General features: G+C 34.8%; 1 protein-coding gene across 1 annotated transcript; it reads right to left on the reverse strand.

The window, feature by feature from the left end:
• Nucleotides 1–3,265: 3,265 nt before the first annotated feature.
• On the reverse strand, nucleotides 3,266–15,189 carry LOC117119653 (probable RNA-dependent RNA polymerase 1). The gene is made up of 7 exons (XM_033264486.1): nucleotides 15,130–15,189; nucleotides 12,867–13,360; nucleotides 11,659–11,921; nucleotides 9,954–11,088; nucleotides 9,247–9,427; nucleotides 7,385–7,642; nucleotides 3,266–6,925 (listed from the first exon to the last, which is right to left on the reverse strand). The coding sequence occupies exons 2-7, from the start codon at nucleotides 13,086–13,088 to the stop codon at nucleotides 5,007–5,009; spliced, it is 3,978 nt and encodes a 1,325-aa protein (XP_033120377.1). The 5' UTR covers nucleotides 13,089–13,360; nucleotides 15,130–15,189; the 3' UTR covers nucleotides 3,266–5,006.
• Between the last annotated feature and the right edge of the window lie 939 nt (nucleotides 15,190–16,128).

Below are 16,128 nucleotides of genomic sequence, written 5' to 3' on the forward strand. Positions count from 1 at the left end.
CTGGATGTGGTTATAAACTTGTTTCCTGGCCCCGCCAACTAATGAAAAGTTTTGATTGGTCGGTTGTTTAGTTAAGTTTTAATTTCACTCCACTCCTGAATAGTACTGTACATCAGTTGGCCTGACGTTTTGATTCCGACAGAGGGTCTTTCAACAACACTGCATAACATGACGCTACCAAATAAGAGATTCAGGGACACGTGTGCCCCTCCCCCCGTTTTGCCACTTAATTCTAAAATTTTCAATGCAAATCAATTTTACAGCTCACTCACTTATTCTGAGAATGTTGTGCCCCCCGTTTGAAAAATGATCTGCCTCTGAGTTTCGAGAAAAAAACTTCCTTGAAACTTTAAGTACCGTACTATGGTACAGTATATGCATGCTATTCATTTTCATTCAGCTTGAATATGGGTACCAGCTCCAGTAATTAGTGTAGTGATATTCTGCAGTCCCTAGCAATAGATGGTCGTCCAAAAGCCATAACCAAAAAAAAAAAAAAAAAAAAAAAGTGCAAAAAGGGAAGAGAGAATTGGCGCAACTATGAGAGAAAGATAAAGCAAGAGAAGTGGTAATACTGTATGGGGTAAAAATGCTGAGGCTTTTACCCAGCAATAGGATTGTCATCGTCAATAAGAGTTGGACCTATAGGTTTCATTACAATACTACGGTCTATTGCACATAATTTGAAAAACCAACACAATACATGTATTTATAATCGATAAATTTACAAATTTTATTGTCCAAGTTTATATATATATAATGTAAAATTACAATTAAACATTGCATTATAATTTACTATACAATTCTTTTTTTTTCGAGCATGAAAATGCTACCTTATCAAACCGTCCTAACAATCAAGGAGCTAGTCCACAACTCGAGCGCTTTGAGACTTCTGTATAAAGCGTTATATAAATCTAACTACATTATATTTTTTATAAAGCGCTAGTGCCAAATAATAATTTCCTGACGGGGCTATACAAATTCTTTAATTATAAACCCAAGGCCATTTTACATACTGTATTTATGTTGCTACACGTTTCGAATTAATCGCAGTAAATCTTCATCAGACATGGAAGCTGGTGCTATGGAAGATTAAATTGGGCCTTGTGAACTTAATCAGACAAAATATTGGCACAAAGTGGAGTGGCCAATGAGGTCCTGTCAGCCTGTGCTAATAAATCCCCAGAAATTTGTTCAGATTATTACGAAATATTGTAACATTTCGTATTCCATTTTGTATATTTTATTACAAAAATACAAGCTGGCAGTGGCAAAACCGCCAGGGGCCCGTGTTCTTCTCCACCCCGAGTACCATACCACTGACTGCTGATATAATTATTTTTCGAATGTCACACTCACAAATTTTTGAAGTATTCTTATTAATCTTAGCCATAAAATACAAAATTCATGTTCTAAGACGGATGGCCATTAGATTGTAAGTGCTCCAAAATTTTTTTTTCGTAGGCATCATTTGTCACAAGCTGGCAACAAGGTGAATAATCATCACCTGATCTTGGCATGTGATTTACTATATATCGAATACCTCACCCCCCACTCGTCGGGTGGGGGGTGGGGTTATGTCCCCGGCGAGAGCAAAGTGGGCTTGGTACGGCGTAGCCATAAGAGTTCTGAAGGTAACCCAGGGGCGCAGTTTAGGGGTTTCAAAGGCTTATTTAATCGATTTTAGAGACGAATTGTGGTTTTTCTCCCCGACGGGGGCTGTGCACTTGATGTAGAATTCCTGCTTAGCTTTTCATGCAAACAAGCCTAGAAAATGATAATGTTTGTCATTTTGAGATCATCATTTTACTGTATCTTTTTTATACAAGGGTACATATCGCTACACTCTCAACCTCCTTTCCCCCTAAAGTGTATGTCTTGTATGATGAAATGATGACAAATATTTTGTACCATAAAATATATGGATGGACCCTTAACAGATAAAAAAACAAAAAAAAAACACATATTAAACGTTAGTTTTCTTAGTTTCATCAATTTTCTATGTGCAAGTTTTTGGTCCTTGAGCTGTTACAGAGGCTGTGAATGTATGCTACTGCAAATGCACAAAATGTGGTAGGTTTGCTTATTCAAATGCTAATAAGAGGATTAAAACCTTAGTAATAATGTGTCATTAATAAGAAATCCATTAATTCAAGGGTCACACATACTGGTTAGGGTTTGCTTGCTTTACAACATATATAATTAATTTGAGCATGACATGTTAGTTTACTATTTACATAAACACCAAGAAATTTAAATTTATCAACTTTAGGTATAACTTCTGACTCAATAGAGTAGTCCCAAAATTCTAAATGCTTTATACATCTTGTCACATGCATCACTGCATATTTAGATGGATTTAAAGGTAGTTTATTAGCAATTGACCATTGAATAATTGTGTCTAAATCTTTTTGAAGAGCTATACAATCATTGATATTATAAATAGGGCGTGATAAGGTGTGATCATCCGCGAATTGAAAAATTGAAGACTAAATACTATTTACAATGTCGCTTACGTAAATTAAAAATAATAGTGGGCCCAATACTGACCCTTGAGGCACACCTGATGTAACATTTACCCACTCAGATTTTTCTCCCCTGTATATAACTCTTTGGCGTCTATTTGAAAGAAATTCACTAATCCATGCATTGATATTTCCATCAATACCAATTTTATAAAGTTTCTTAAGTAATCTTTTGTGAGGAACTTTATCAAATGCAGAAGAAAAATCAAGGAAAATTACATTGATATTTTTACAATTTTTTAGCCTCTAAACTCTCAGCCCATGAATGAAAAACTTTCGATAGCAACAGTTCAGTGCTATACATTTGTCGAAATCCAAATTGATTTTCAGAAAGTATATTATTGTATTCTAAGTACTCACTCACACGGTAACAAAGTAATTTCTCTATCATTTTACAAATAACTGGGGTTAAAGAGACTGGCCGATAACTTTTCAATTCACATATAGGCTTTCCATTTCTCTTGTAGATAGGCACAATATTTGCATCTTTCCATTGTTTTGGCAAAATACCTTTTTGTAATGAAAAATTGAAAAAATTACATAACACATTTGCTAATTGTTCCTTACATGCTTTAAGAAATATAGGAAGTAAACAATCTGGTCCAGGGGATTTTGATGTGTTTAGTTGGGACAGAGCATAGAAAACTTCAGGTACTACAAAAGGTTCAAATACCATGCTGTTTGGATAATGTAATGTATTAGAATCCAAATCATTATGCTCTTCATTATCAAAGCTAAAGTTGTCAATAAACTGTTTATTAAATAAATTTGCCAGCTCTTTAGCATTTGTCACCATTGTGTTATTCACATTAAAGCTTATACTATCTGAATCCTGTCTAATGGCTCGTATGTAAGCCCAAAATTGTTTTACATCCGTCGAGGCCTTATTAGAAATATTTACAACATAGTCACGATGACTGCAATATATTACCTTCTTCAATTCTTTGCTACATAACCTAAATTTAATTTTGTCCTCTTCAGATCCAGAAATTTAAAACTTTTTATATAATTTTCTTTTCTTTGTACAAAGGCTTTTTTATTTCTGGAGTTATCCATGGAAAAGAATGTGATTTTTTCCGTTTTTTAATAGGTACTGATTCTGAAATCGCAGTATCGATATTACCAAAAATATTTTCCCAAACCCTATTAACATCATTATATTGAAAACAATTATCCCAATTAAAGTTATTTAAAATATTTTTCATTTTTGCAAAAGCAGCTTTCTTAAGAGCATATACAGTTTTAGTTATGTCTTTAGTACGTTTATATGATATTTTTAGAGAAATTTCAATTGCTTCATGATCACATGAAACAAAATTATTAATTATGTGGCATTTATCAATTAAGAGAGGATTCGAAATAAATACTAGATCTAAAAAGTGTTCTTTCATATTACGAGTAATATATGATGGCTGATTTAAAGCTTGAACAAATCCTCTTGACATTATTGCATCAACAAAACCACTTGCTTGGCTAGAAAGATTACTACCTACACCTATATTATTCCAATCAATTTTTCAATCTTTATAATTAAACAAATATAACAAATTGAACATATTTAATTGGAATCACAATAATATTAGGCCTATACTTTGCTATAATACAAATGCTGGTAGGAAGTAGGCCTAGGTTATAAAAAAAATTAATAACAGTATTCCATGATACCATTTCTAACAATAAGTATTGCCTTTAAAAGTACATCTTCTAGAACTAATAGGTCTGCTCTTCCATTTAAGAGCACTATAGCTATTAATTTTTTTCCCAGATTTTTAGATTCTGAAATCTTTTTACCAGATGCTTCGTCCCATGCGTCTCCACCGAACTTTGCTGCTACAAAATACCAAACATTTCAAAAAATACCAAGTCCCAAATCGATCTTTGATCCAATGGGCGGTACCATGGTGGGATGAAGGCAGGTTTGGCCTCTTATCTAAATGGTTTGAGATTTTCAGATGCTTGAGAGCTGCTCACTGTCAGGCCACCACCGATACCAACCTTAATCGGACAGGGGTGGTGCCAAGATTTCCTCGACGGGGGTCCAAGGACCCCGACAAGGGGGGGGGTCTGATGTCCCCGACGAGAATAAAGTGGGCGAACAACCTCTCGAAAATTGTCCAGGGTTAAAGCCCCTCAAAAATGTGACAATTTAGGAGTTTCAAAGGCTTTTAAGTTTCAAATCAATTTTAGAGTCTACAGTATTAACATGTAGTAAATAAATATACTTTTCTTTCTTCCCGACGAATTGTGGTTTTTCTCCCCAACGAGGTGGGGGGGGGGGGGAAGCACAAACCTTCTCTACTAGGGCTGTATTTCCTAGCATCCCCCCCCCCCCCAGCGTCGCCACTGTAATCGAACGAGAATTACAAAGACCTGCAAGCAAACTGTTGTAAAGCATGTTAGGAATAAGTACATTACATTGGAAGAAGTTCATAAAAAGGGTGCACAACACAATCAATAAAGCACACTTAATTGCATCGGTCCTCACAATGTCTCCAAGCGAGTTATAAAATTTCCATTGTTCCAAGCAGAAATTATTTGACTGATTGTGTGATGCTGTGCATATGAACCAAAGAATGTAACAATGCCCTCACATCGGGCTCTGCCAATAGGTGCACGCCGAAAAGTAATGTTTGCTCCAGTCGACTTCTGCACCTTTTTAATTCGGTCCTCTACTGGGTATTGTATTTCCATTTCTTCCAGACCATTGGAACATATTTTAAACTGATCTTCGGTTTGCCCTTCGGGAAATCCACGTCCAAAGATACAATCCAGTGTACCAGACAGAGCTAACCTGTGATAGCTTCTCTCAGCTTCACGACTAAACCTCTGAATTAAGCTTCTACTAATGATAAAAGATGGATCGCCAGGTAGGTGATTAAAGTGGGGCAAAGATCTAGATTTAAAGCTGCCCAAATAAACCAAAAAACCTAGCAGAATATCCGAAGGTCTTTCAGAAAGAAGATCATTGCTTTCTGCAAAGTGTGAAAAATGTTGGATTAAAGCTTTTGTCCTTTCTAACGTTATACCTCGGGGATGGAGATGTTTATCCCAAAGTGTTAACACTTCAATGACAGATTTAATATGCGGACATCTCTTCGCTAACGACCACGTTGCCTCAAGGCCATGCATCATGGACACTTTTCCACGAGCATTCAAAATGTCGTCATCTAGTTTATTAATAACTTGCATTGCAGATAAGGTAGTTTTGTCCCCAAGGCGTGGTATCTTTATTTGAGCTAAAACATCCGACATAACCCAAGGAAAACTTAATAGGCCTAAATGTGGTTCTTCCTCTTTATAGGTCACAAAGTACCAAGCTGAAGCTTTTGCCATTCTCTTAATGTCGATCTGTTCTTCATTTTCAAACTCTGTATCAAAAATATGTCGATATTTCTTACGAAGATTACGAATCTTTTCAGCAACAAGTCTTTCTGTATCAAACCGTTCATTTCGTTCAGTAATTCGTCTACTGAGTTTAATAAGGCAACCGGACATGACCTCACTTTCTTTCTCAATACCATACTGTGTCATTATTGTCTTGAGATCATGGTTGTATTCATCCCGTGTCTTTAGAGCTCCCTCAACGTAATCTTCATACCCTTCACTTATAAGGTCTTCATCCAGTTTTACATCTCTGTATTCGCTTCCTTCATCCTGCTGCCATGTGACCGACTCAACATTTTGACACTGATCATAGAGTAATCCCAAAACTTTCTTCGATGAATAACTTGCTTTGTCGCGTTTTCCCATAAACTGCGGGTATATCGAAGGATGTTCATTCTTTTCCAACTCTGGACATGATCCTGTTTTTGGGAAATCAATTGCTTTGGCAAATTTTTCTGCAATATTGATACATACATCAGAATGTATTCCCTTTGGTTCAGAATCGGCAAAAGCCAAATGAGCATTAGAAATTATGCCTACCTTGTCATTTTTAATGTAATCTGATATGTATTTAATCATATCGTGCTCATTAATTTTACTATAGTGCTTTTTTGATGGTGAGGATGGAAAATCCATTGGTTTGACGTTTTCCTGGATTAACAGTTCCGGCATCCATGTTACAAAGTACTCATCACCATCTAAATCAGAGCCTGCCATCTCGTCAGGATGAGGTCTTTTACCTGTTTGTGGAAAGACAACACAATCTATCATGTGATGCAAAGATGGAACATCAACCGCCTCGAACTTCCTAATGTCTCCTGGGTGAAGGGCTGGAAACTTTGTGATCACAACAGGGCCTTTGTGAATCTTAGTTTCTTTCTGAGGATCGTTTATGTCCTTCGAGTATTGTACAAAGACTTGACCATACTGCAGAGTTCCTGATTCATCAAGAGTACCGATCATGTTTCTCCCAAATTCATCAGGAATTTCTATGCGAGCCTTCCTCTTCAGATTACCTTTGGGTAAGAAACAGATAAAAAGTTATTAGGTGGTAGAACATGTATAATTAAACTTTATGTGTTCTTATATAGAAAAATATTAAAATAATTGAAGAATAAACATGAAGGTAGTTAAAATGCACTGTGGAAAAACACCCCTAAAGTATTCAAATTATAATATTGAATTGGTCTTTCAAAAAGATAAATTTTCCAATAGCATCAAATAAAGCAAATATTAGAACAATACAGTTTCACTCATATACAGAATTCTTACTACGACCAAATAGAAAATATAATTTTTATCTATTTTTCAAAATGATAGCTAATAAGGTACATAAATATAGGTACCAATTATAAAGTATATTAGCATTTATCAGCCCAACACTGAGGTTTAAGAATAATCTATCTGTAAATCAATTGTTAGTAATGTGGTATCTATCTGCAGATTCGATGGTAATATTAGTAAATCAATATTACCTATATAATATCTGTACAGTGTACGTAACATTCCTTTGAAGAATGGTTCCCGAGTCAACGAGATACCACTTTCTGAAATAATTCTGAACGCCATGCCATTACGTACACGCTTTTTCAACGATTTAACTGCATTGGTTTCATCGAGCAGCATGTTAGCAAGATGGTAAAGCATATCCTCTTGCAGCCTCATAAATGCGTCATCCGGTACGCCCCTTCCAGAAAGCAGAGTAATTGCTTGTTTATTCAAAAATAGACGACCTAATGATAATCACAGCAATGATAATAATATAAATATCTATTTTCCGTTCAGAAACAAACATTTTCTTATACATAAAATGGATGGGCAGACAGAGGAGGTTTTCATACTCCTATACATTTTATTTATCGAACATTCAAATTAAAAAATCAACAAGGGAAAGAAATGCATATATTCTAACTATTTCATTTGACAAGAAGAGCGACAGCAATTTTTATAAAACGTTGAACCGTGTTTGACTGACGAATATCAATAAGAAGGTTTCATATTGCCGACATGATCGATAAACAAAATTGATATGATTATGGATAAGAATAAGGTATTAAAATGGAAAAATGAATCAAATAGTTGAAAAATTAAATGAAATTTAAAATCTATTCTATCATCCATTATATTGAATTTTATTAAAGTACTTCTATTTTAATATTCAAAGTATCAGCTGGCAGTAAATAATGGTGAGTGTAAAACCACCCTGCTTTTTAAACAGCCACTGAGCATGCATTGGTGGGTGGTCAAGGGGATCCTTACTCCACTCCCCCTTAAGCTGCCAAGCAAAAAAATTCTAGAACTACCTTTTCAGGATTCGTGAGCTGAATTTTTTTTGTTACAATGGGAAAATTAGATGATATACATGCCTGGATTTAAGGGGTGTTGGGATGCATGTAGCTTTTAGAAATTTCAATTTGGGTGTAAACTGTTTTTGAAATCTAAGTACTGTACAAAATAAATATACGGCTATAGAGCATATCTAACATAAAAAGTACCTGTAGAAATTTCCAGTCTTGAGAAGAGTTTACTGTAGTTTTTTGAGAATTGTATTGTTTTTATTTTGTTTCATTGCATCTTACATTTTCAAAATGATGATATATGTATAGCCTTAATATGTAGCTTGTTATCATAAAGCAATATCACTTTACCTCAATAAATAGTGTTTTTGAAATTAATCTATCTACACAGACAAGACCAGGGGATTCACCGGGTTTGAACAAACCCCACGCAGTGAAGAAAAGTATTTAAAAAAATGGGTCCTGGCCTACAAAGGCATGCTAACCTACCTAGGCATAGGTTGGCAGATCAGACAAAAAAGGCTCAGAATAACTAGTCTTCAATTGAATAAAATTAAAAACACTGTTTTTGGTTCGAAGTCGTAAACATTTTTTTGTACGAAAGTGCGTTCTTCATTCAAGGAAAAAAGAATATGTATGCACTACTCAATTTTTTTTTTCTGTACAGTATCTATACCCACACAATTTACTGTAATAGGAGAATGAGAAAATTTACCTGACCGTTCTCAAGAGGGGTAAAACCTTGAAATTTGAAGAACTTAAAAGTCATTAAAAGACACCTCAGAATTCGGGAAAGCTCATTTCCCGCCATATAAGAATCAAAGTTTTCCCGGGGCCAGACTCCCTTTCTTTTTTGGGTTTTCTGTAACATCTGTTTCGACCCCCGTCCTTCAAATCCTGGATCCGCCCTTTGGACATTCACTTCTAGTATATATTTAGTGAGTTGACCATGGAAAGTTGGGCTCTCATCATTTTTACCCCCCACCCCTAATGAACCCAGATCCTCCCCTGGCATGCGTAGGGATTTATGTTATAATCACCTGGTTTTGATTGATCCATGACCTCAAGCATACAGTGGCGGCTTTCAAACTTGTACATGCTTTCACGAAGAATAATTTTTTCTCCTGTTAGAGTCGGATCATAACTTATCACTCCTTTGTATCCTCCGTAGCGGATTTGAAAAGCAGACGGTTTGACTTCTCTGCTTAACTCTTTGCACACCTACATAAATAGTTGATTCAATTTAATGGAAACAGTTAGACCTACAGTAAACCATGAATGTTCCTTTTAATCATCATTATTATTTATTTATTAAAAATAAACCAATAAACTACAATTTTAAACTTTCGTTCTATTCTACAAAGTGTATCCCATGTAGAAATCACCCGACCTATCAAAACATTTTATAATGAACTGTTTATTCTGTAGCATTTAAAACATGAAATCACACAGAGCTGTCTCTAAAATATTCTTACTCCATTCAAATACTGGTATTGATGGGCAATTGTAAAGCGTATAATACTGAGTCTCTTTGCAGAAAGGATCAAACGTGAGAGGAGAAAATAGAAAAGAACAAAAAAAAAAAAAAGAAAATAAGGAATAGATTATACAAAAGAAACCCAAGTTAATGGGTAGAGGAGACTCATGTACGTCATCAGATAGGGCATGAATTGGTTTACATTCACACGACCAAAAAAACTCACTCAGTTTTAGGAAGATTAAAATATATCGAAGATTGACTACCTACTTTGTCACGCAGACCTCCAGATATTTTTCCAATTCCATCAGAAAAACAATATGGATTTCTTTCAATGTCTTTAACATGCTCAACCTGACCTGTCTCCACCTTTACCTCTACGGTTGACTCAGAAGTAGAAAAGCATTGCCCCATTCGTTTTATGTATTTTGCAACTACTCTAATATCGTGAAAATCACCCATGTTATTGCGTATTGTTTCTCCAGTATTACCAATTCTATCTCGTGCGTAGAGCCAACACCCATGATCACGTAGCTGACTATTGGAACATGCAAGAAACTTATACCTTCGATCACCAATTTTTACGCCTTTCAACAGAGTTTGAATGATTCGCTTGGCTATGTCAGTAGAACTATTAGCTTCCGTGCCATTTAGCTTGCGATAGTTTTCATCCCGAAAGACAATTCGGGCACAAAATTCTTCACCGTACTGCCTCAATATTCTATTACTGAACATCAGTTCTGGCTGTTCAAATATAAGCCTTGTTGGAGTGCAGTAAAAACGACGCACGTAAACGCATCTACCTGGAACCTCTTCTTTGGTTCTGTTATTTTTTTCATCATTCACAAGAACAAGAAATGCTGCTTTAAGGTCAATGAAATAGTCATTTTCAAGTTGTCTGTTCAATGAATACAGAGCTCTCTGTATTACTTCTTCACTAATAGTTTTTTCTTCGTCCATTCTCTTGACTTCATCTAGCAATTTTTTACAATGATGGGAAGATGTTCTTCCAACAGAAAGAAATGATTTTATTGCATACTGCGTTTCGAAACTTGAAAATGTGTGTTCACAAACAAAATCATTACGAGTGTCGAAAATGATGTTGGTTTTAGCATAGTAAACCCTAAACGCTTGTGAGCATTCGAAACGTTTAAGTATCTTATCAACTGTATTCTTCAAGTCACCTTCGAAAGCAACAGCAAGTACCGAAGAATTACCAATAACCGAGGCGGAGTAACCAGCAAAGGCAGTTGTTCGATTCCACTTCGTGTTACCAGACACCAAACTGGAATCTGCACGCCGAATGCGTGGAGGCACGTTTACAAATAAGTACAGACTTGCTTTGTCACTCTTTTGATAATCAACCAAAACGATTTGCTGAAAGTCGTCATAATGGAATTCCATTCTGTGTCAAAAAAATGATAACCAAATGTTCTTTCATGTTTCAGATGTTTTGATAACACTTTATATATAAATTTTAAAATCAATATGATCGCCTAAGAGAATATTAAGAGCACGAGGGCCATATATATACAGTACAGTCTGTTATAAGAAATCTGGAAAACATTAATAAAAAATTCAATACAAGAATCAAGGATGTATAATTTTATAATAGTTCCATGCAAAATAAGTTACCGTACAACTTTTGATTAATAAGACACAGATCAAAACGATTCTATTTCGTTGACATAAAGTTTGAAAAATTTTTAGAGTACCAAGTTACATACAATGATTGTGTTACCAACAAGCAAGGTAATGGGTAGCATAGTCAGTTACGCTGAACATTGGCGACACCAGTAAGTGAAGGATGTGAAGGGGTTCTTCCCTCACATTGGACAAGGGAAGACCCTTTTGGTCTCTGTTGGCAATATAACCTCATGTTAGACAGTTTTGACTAGCCTCCATTGACCATGAGGCATCATTCCATATAGCTTCCCCTTCTAGTGATCTAATTCATTATATGAACCATAATCACCTGTGTGGGAAACGTTTCCTCCCTTTCTCGATGAAATCGATTGTTAACAGTTTTGAGTCATGTTCAAATGTCACCTTAACATCATTATCTTGCTGCTCAGCGGCTATGAACTCCCCACGATTACGTACGGACCCTAAGGTGAACGATTTTACTTTTATTCCAGGGTGGTGTGGTTCGCCCCTGCCTCGGCCATATACGTCTTTGCTTACTGGTCGTAGCCACGGAAAGTAAATGAGCTTCTTACGGCACCATTGTTGACGGACCTGTTCAGGGAAAATGTGAAGAAAGAAATCTTATTAAATATCAATAATTTAAGAACTGAAGAGTACTGTAGCTTAGTTGTAGATATATTACTATTTTTACATACATTATATATATAGTAATCAAAACCAACAGCGGTGGACTACTGTACATAGGCAAATGTGTTCAATCAAACAGACGAGGTTCTTAATTTGCTGCATTTTTAAATAGATTCACAAACGTTTTCGACCATCTAGGTCTGTCGGTGATTTATTTAAAATTAATTGCAGCAAATTAACCACCTCGTCTGTTGTGTGATTGAATATACATAAAACAAACTATTTTCAGCTTCCTAAACAACTTTTTTTTATCCGTGATGTCTTCTGCAATGTTTTAGGTTTTCCAATGAATCAATTCAACAATTTATTTATTTTTTATGTTAGTTTATATCAAATTTATTATTCTTAATGTTTTGATATCCATATGTACATTTCTGTAAAACTCAAGTTCACTATAACACAATTAAAACCTTATACTGCCAATTTTTAGATATTTTTTACAATTTTTGTTATTCTTATTGTATTTATTTTTATAGCAATACAACATTTAAAAAAATCAACAAACTCCAAGATGAAGCCATGGAGCAGTAAAGATAAACCGCTCTCAACCACAAATTGCTTCTCTATTTTATCAATAATGTCCCTGAGTGATGAAGATAATCGTAAAAAAATGTGTGTTTATAATCAAATAAAGTGTAAAAAGTATTAGGCCCTCCATCTGTGAAAGTTCCTCCTTGCCCCCCACCCCCACACCCTTCTATTACGAATTCCTGGATCCGCCACTGAGAATATTGCTCTATGCGACAACGATATAATGCTTGCAAATGAGCTAGAAAATAATTTTATTTTTTTTTCCCCTTTTAGAATGATGCCAACAGCTAAGACACAGTTTAAAATTTCAAACCTTACCTCTTCAAAGCATTCAGAGACGGCCAAATCTGAAGTCATTTTGACATGCCATATATGTAGCAGGTTTCCAAAGTGGCGCCATTCTGCAATTTTACTAATACTATTCACTTTCAAAGTAAGATTCCAGTCAATTTTGGTGAGAATGTCATCTGTTGGAATGTCAGACTTGGTTTGAAATAAAACCTCGAAAGTTGTCGTTCTCAGTGATGGTTTTACAGCCATTTTACTATTGTATTAACAGGAGTTCTGGAACAAATACAAACACCATGAAGCTAAATTCTTGGAGTTCATATCTCATCTGATCTCACTTAATGTCTGCTCGAGAGCCTCTAGATCGCTTGGTTTCATTTCCCGTATTTCTGTTGGCCAAGGTTTTCTTTTCTTTTTGCAATTGTACATGTAAAAGTCCATTGTTTTACCTGTTTTAGATTATTGCTGTTCTGTTTGGGGACCGACAAGGTCACATGTTAAGCAGCTTGAGAACATCCAAAAATCTGCAACAAGAATAGCTTTTGTTCAATAAGGGGGAAATATGAAGTATGTCCTTTGGATGCCAAGAGGACGGTGTCCAGGGTTTGATTTGCTCTTAGTTACTATTGGGGGAATTCCCAGCCTCTATGAATATTCCATAAGTGATGAATTCCAGTCATAATAGATTCAAGGTTCATACCACTCTATTCCAGAATTACTTGTAAATGTCGAAGCAGCTAAACTCTGAAACACTCTCCTCCTGACATCCATTCCCAAGTTGACGGTATTTCTTTTAAAACTTCTCTCTTATGAATATTTCAATTTTATCTTTTTAACTTCATTTTATTTTATATGCTATTTTATATATTTTATTGTATTGTTGTTGGTCAGGGGTTTAGAGATGACCACTTGTTGTGTTGGGCTTTAGCACATGTCATCTCTAGTCATGGCCCTGAGATATTTTGTTAAAAGGTCAATGTATAATTATCTATTTTTCTTTATTGAAAGTGTTTTTATTTTATTTATAATTTATATTTATGCATGTTTACATAAATATAATTATTATAATCATCATTATATTTATTATTATTATTTTATTATTACAGGTATATTTATTATTATCATAAAGATTTAGGTGTTTTAATTGATAATAAGTTAAATATTTGTTTACATGTTAATTTTGTTGTGTCAAAATCAAACAAGATGCTTGGTTTATTATGGAGGAATTGCAGGTTTATGAAAAATGGCAAGACATTAGTATCTCTTTACCGTTCAATTGTGCGCCCCCATTTGGAATATTGTTCTGTTATTTTTAGTTCAGTTTCTTTTACACAAGCTCAGCGTATTTCTAATGTTCAGAATAAGTTTATTAGGTTTCTTAGTCATACTTGTCCCAATTATAATATGTCTCTTGAAAATCGTAGAATTATTTTTGACATGGTTTTTTTATATAAGTCTTTAAATTCCATTTATGATTGTCCTCTTGTTTCTATGTTCAGTTTAAACATCCCGACTCGTACCCGCAGTAAGTGTTTACTTCATGTTCCTTACGGTCGTGTTGATTGCACAAAACGGGGTATTTTTCAACGTTTACCGAACGAATTTAATAGACTACTTGATACTTGTTTTAATATTGATATTTTTTATGATAGTCTTAATATTTTTAAAAGCAAAATAATTAAATTTGTGTAAGTGTATTTTAGTTTATTTCAGTTTTGAAGTTTATAATATATATTTATATATGTTTTAGTTGAACCTGTTAGTGGCGGTTTTCATCGCTGTTGGTTTTATACTGAATAAAATAAAATTTAAAAAAATAAATTATTATTATTATTATTATTAGGCCTATAGCCCAATAAATCAGGCTCTTTGGGTATGAATTGAAAAGGAACTTGTCGTTGAGGGTTATGCTTTGATACGATTGTAAAATCTTCCTAAAATACAAAATATGTATCAGTGGTTAGGGAATGGATTCTCTCAACAGGATGAGGAGGTCATCTCCAGCAGGGGTGTGGGTAATGCCTTGACGAGTGGGCCGATGTCCCCGACGTGGTCAGTGGATATGTAAAGTCATTCTTTATGAAACACAATAAAAGAATGTGACAAACAACCCAGGTCATGGCTTAATTAAGCACATGCAGGATGGGAACTTACAGAGACAAGAAAAGCATGATGCTTGTACAAAAAAAATCAATTACGGTTTCAGGACAAAACGGCAATAAACCAAAAGGGCAATGAGTCAAAACAGCAATAACCAAAACGGCAAAAAACCAAAACAGCACTTTTTACTTACCGAACACCTTTTCGACCAGAACAGCAATAGACCAAAACGGCAAGACCAAAGCGATGCTAAACAATTTATGTCATAAAAGTAAAAACGCAAAAAAATAAACTAATTATAAACTCAAACATGAAAGTGTACTACGAATGGCAAAAATGGTAAATATCAGCAGCAGCAGCAGCAGCAATAATATCAATAACAATTAATAATAATAATAACAAAAATATCAATAATAATAATAATAATAATAAAAATAATAATAATAATAATAATAATAATAAAAATAATAATAAAAATAATCATACAAATTCAATATTAAAAATATTGCCTTGGATGGGGCCAGGGAGGAATAAAAGCAGTAAAACATTAAACAAATAAAACTCCAATACAAAAATGAGGTTAAACAATTTATGTCATAAAAGTAAAAAAATGCAAATTAATAATAGACATTAAAAGTGGGGAAAAGAGCCCATGGCGATATTTGATTTGCCTATCGGGACAATCTCAAAATGATTCAGAAAATTACAAACTGCGGCACACACCCAGTGGCGCTTGCTAATCTTGGCATTGATTTCACTCCTTTGCCATTTTGGTATGCCGTTTGGTACTTGTCATTGCCGTTTTGGTCCGTTGCTGCTGGGGTTCATCGCCGTTTTGATTGATTGCCATTTTTGTTATTGACGTTTTGGTCATTGCCGTTTCGGTTTATTGCCATTTTGACCTGCTACCTCAATTACAAATAAAGACAATTTTACCAGCGGCTCAGGCGAGTGTCTGGTGTTCCAGATAAAAATAATAGCTGCTGGTCATTGCCAGCTCGCTGATTTGCTTTTTATACTTTTTACATCGCTTATTATTTAATTTTAAAATATTATTTAATCTCATTTCATATCTTTAGAATACTCCCCTAGAGAACCCACCTCCACAGGCAAAACACTACATTTATAACACGAGCTTTTTAATTAGGTCAGGCCAGTTACGTTAAATTAGACCTACACACAGTGGCGCTGT

The sequence above is a fragment of the Anneissia japonica genome, unplaced genomic scaffold (assembly GCF_011630105.1).
Source record: "Anneissia japonica isolate Jap-2015-1 unplaced genomic scaffold, ASM1163010v1 scaffold287745_len380231_cov175, whole genome shotgun sequence".
Lineage (NCBI taxonomy): Eukaryota > Metazoa > Echinodermata > Crinoidea > Comatulida > Comatulidae > Anneissia > Anneissia japonica.

Excerpts from the sequence above, each read along its gene's own strand:
- LOC117119653 (XM_033264486.1), bottom strand. The coding sequence starts at position 13,088 with ATGGCTGTAAAACCATCACTGAGAACGACAACTTTCGAGGTTTTATTT. Across the intron at positions 11,922-12,866 it reads TCTCTGAATGCTTTGAAGAG|GTCCGTCAACAATGGTGCCG; the intron begins GTAAGGTTTGAA and ends TTCCCTGAACAG. Across the intron at positions 7,643-9,246 it reads CATGGATCAATCAAAACCAG|GTCGTCTATTTTTGAATAAA; the intron begins GTGATTATAACA and ends GATTATCATTAG.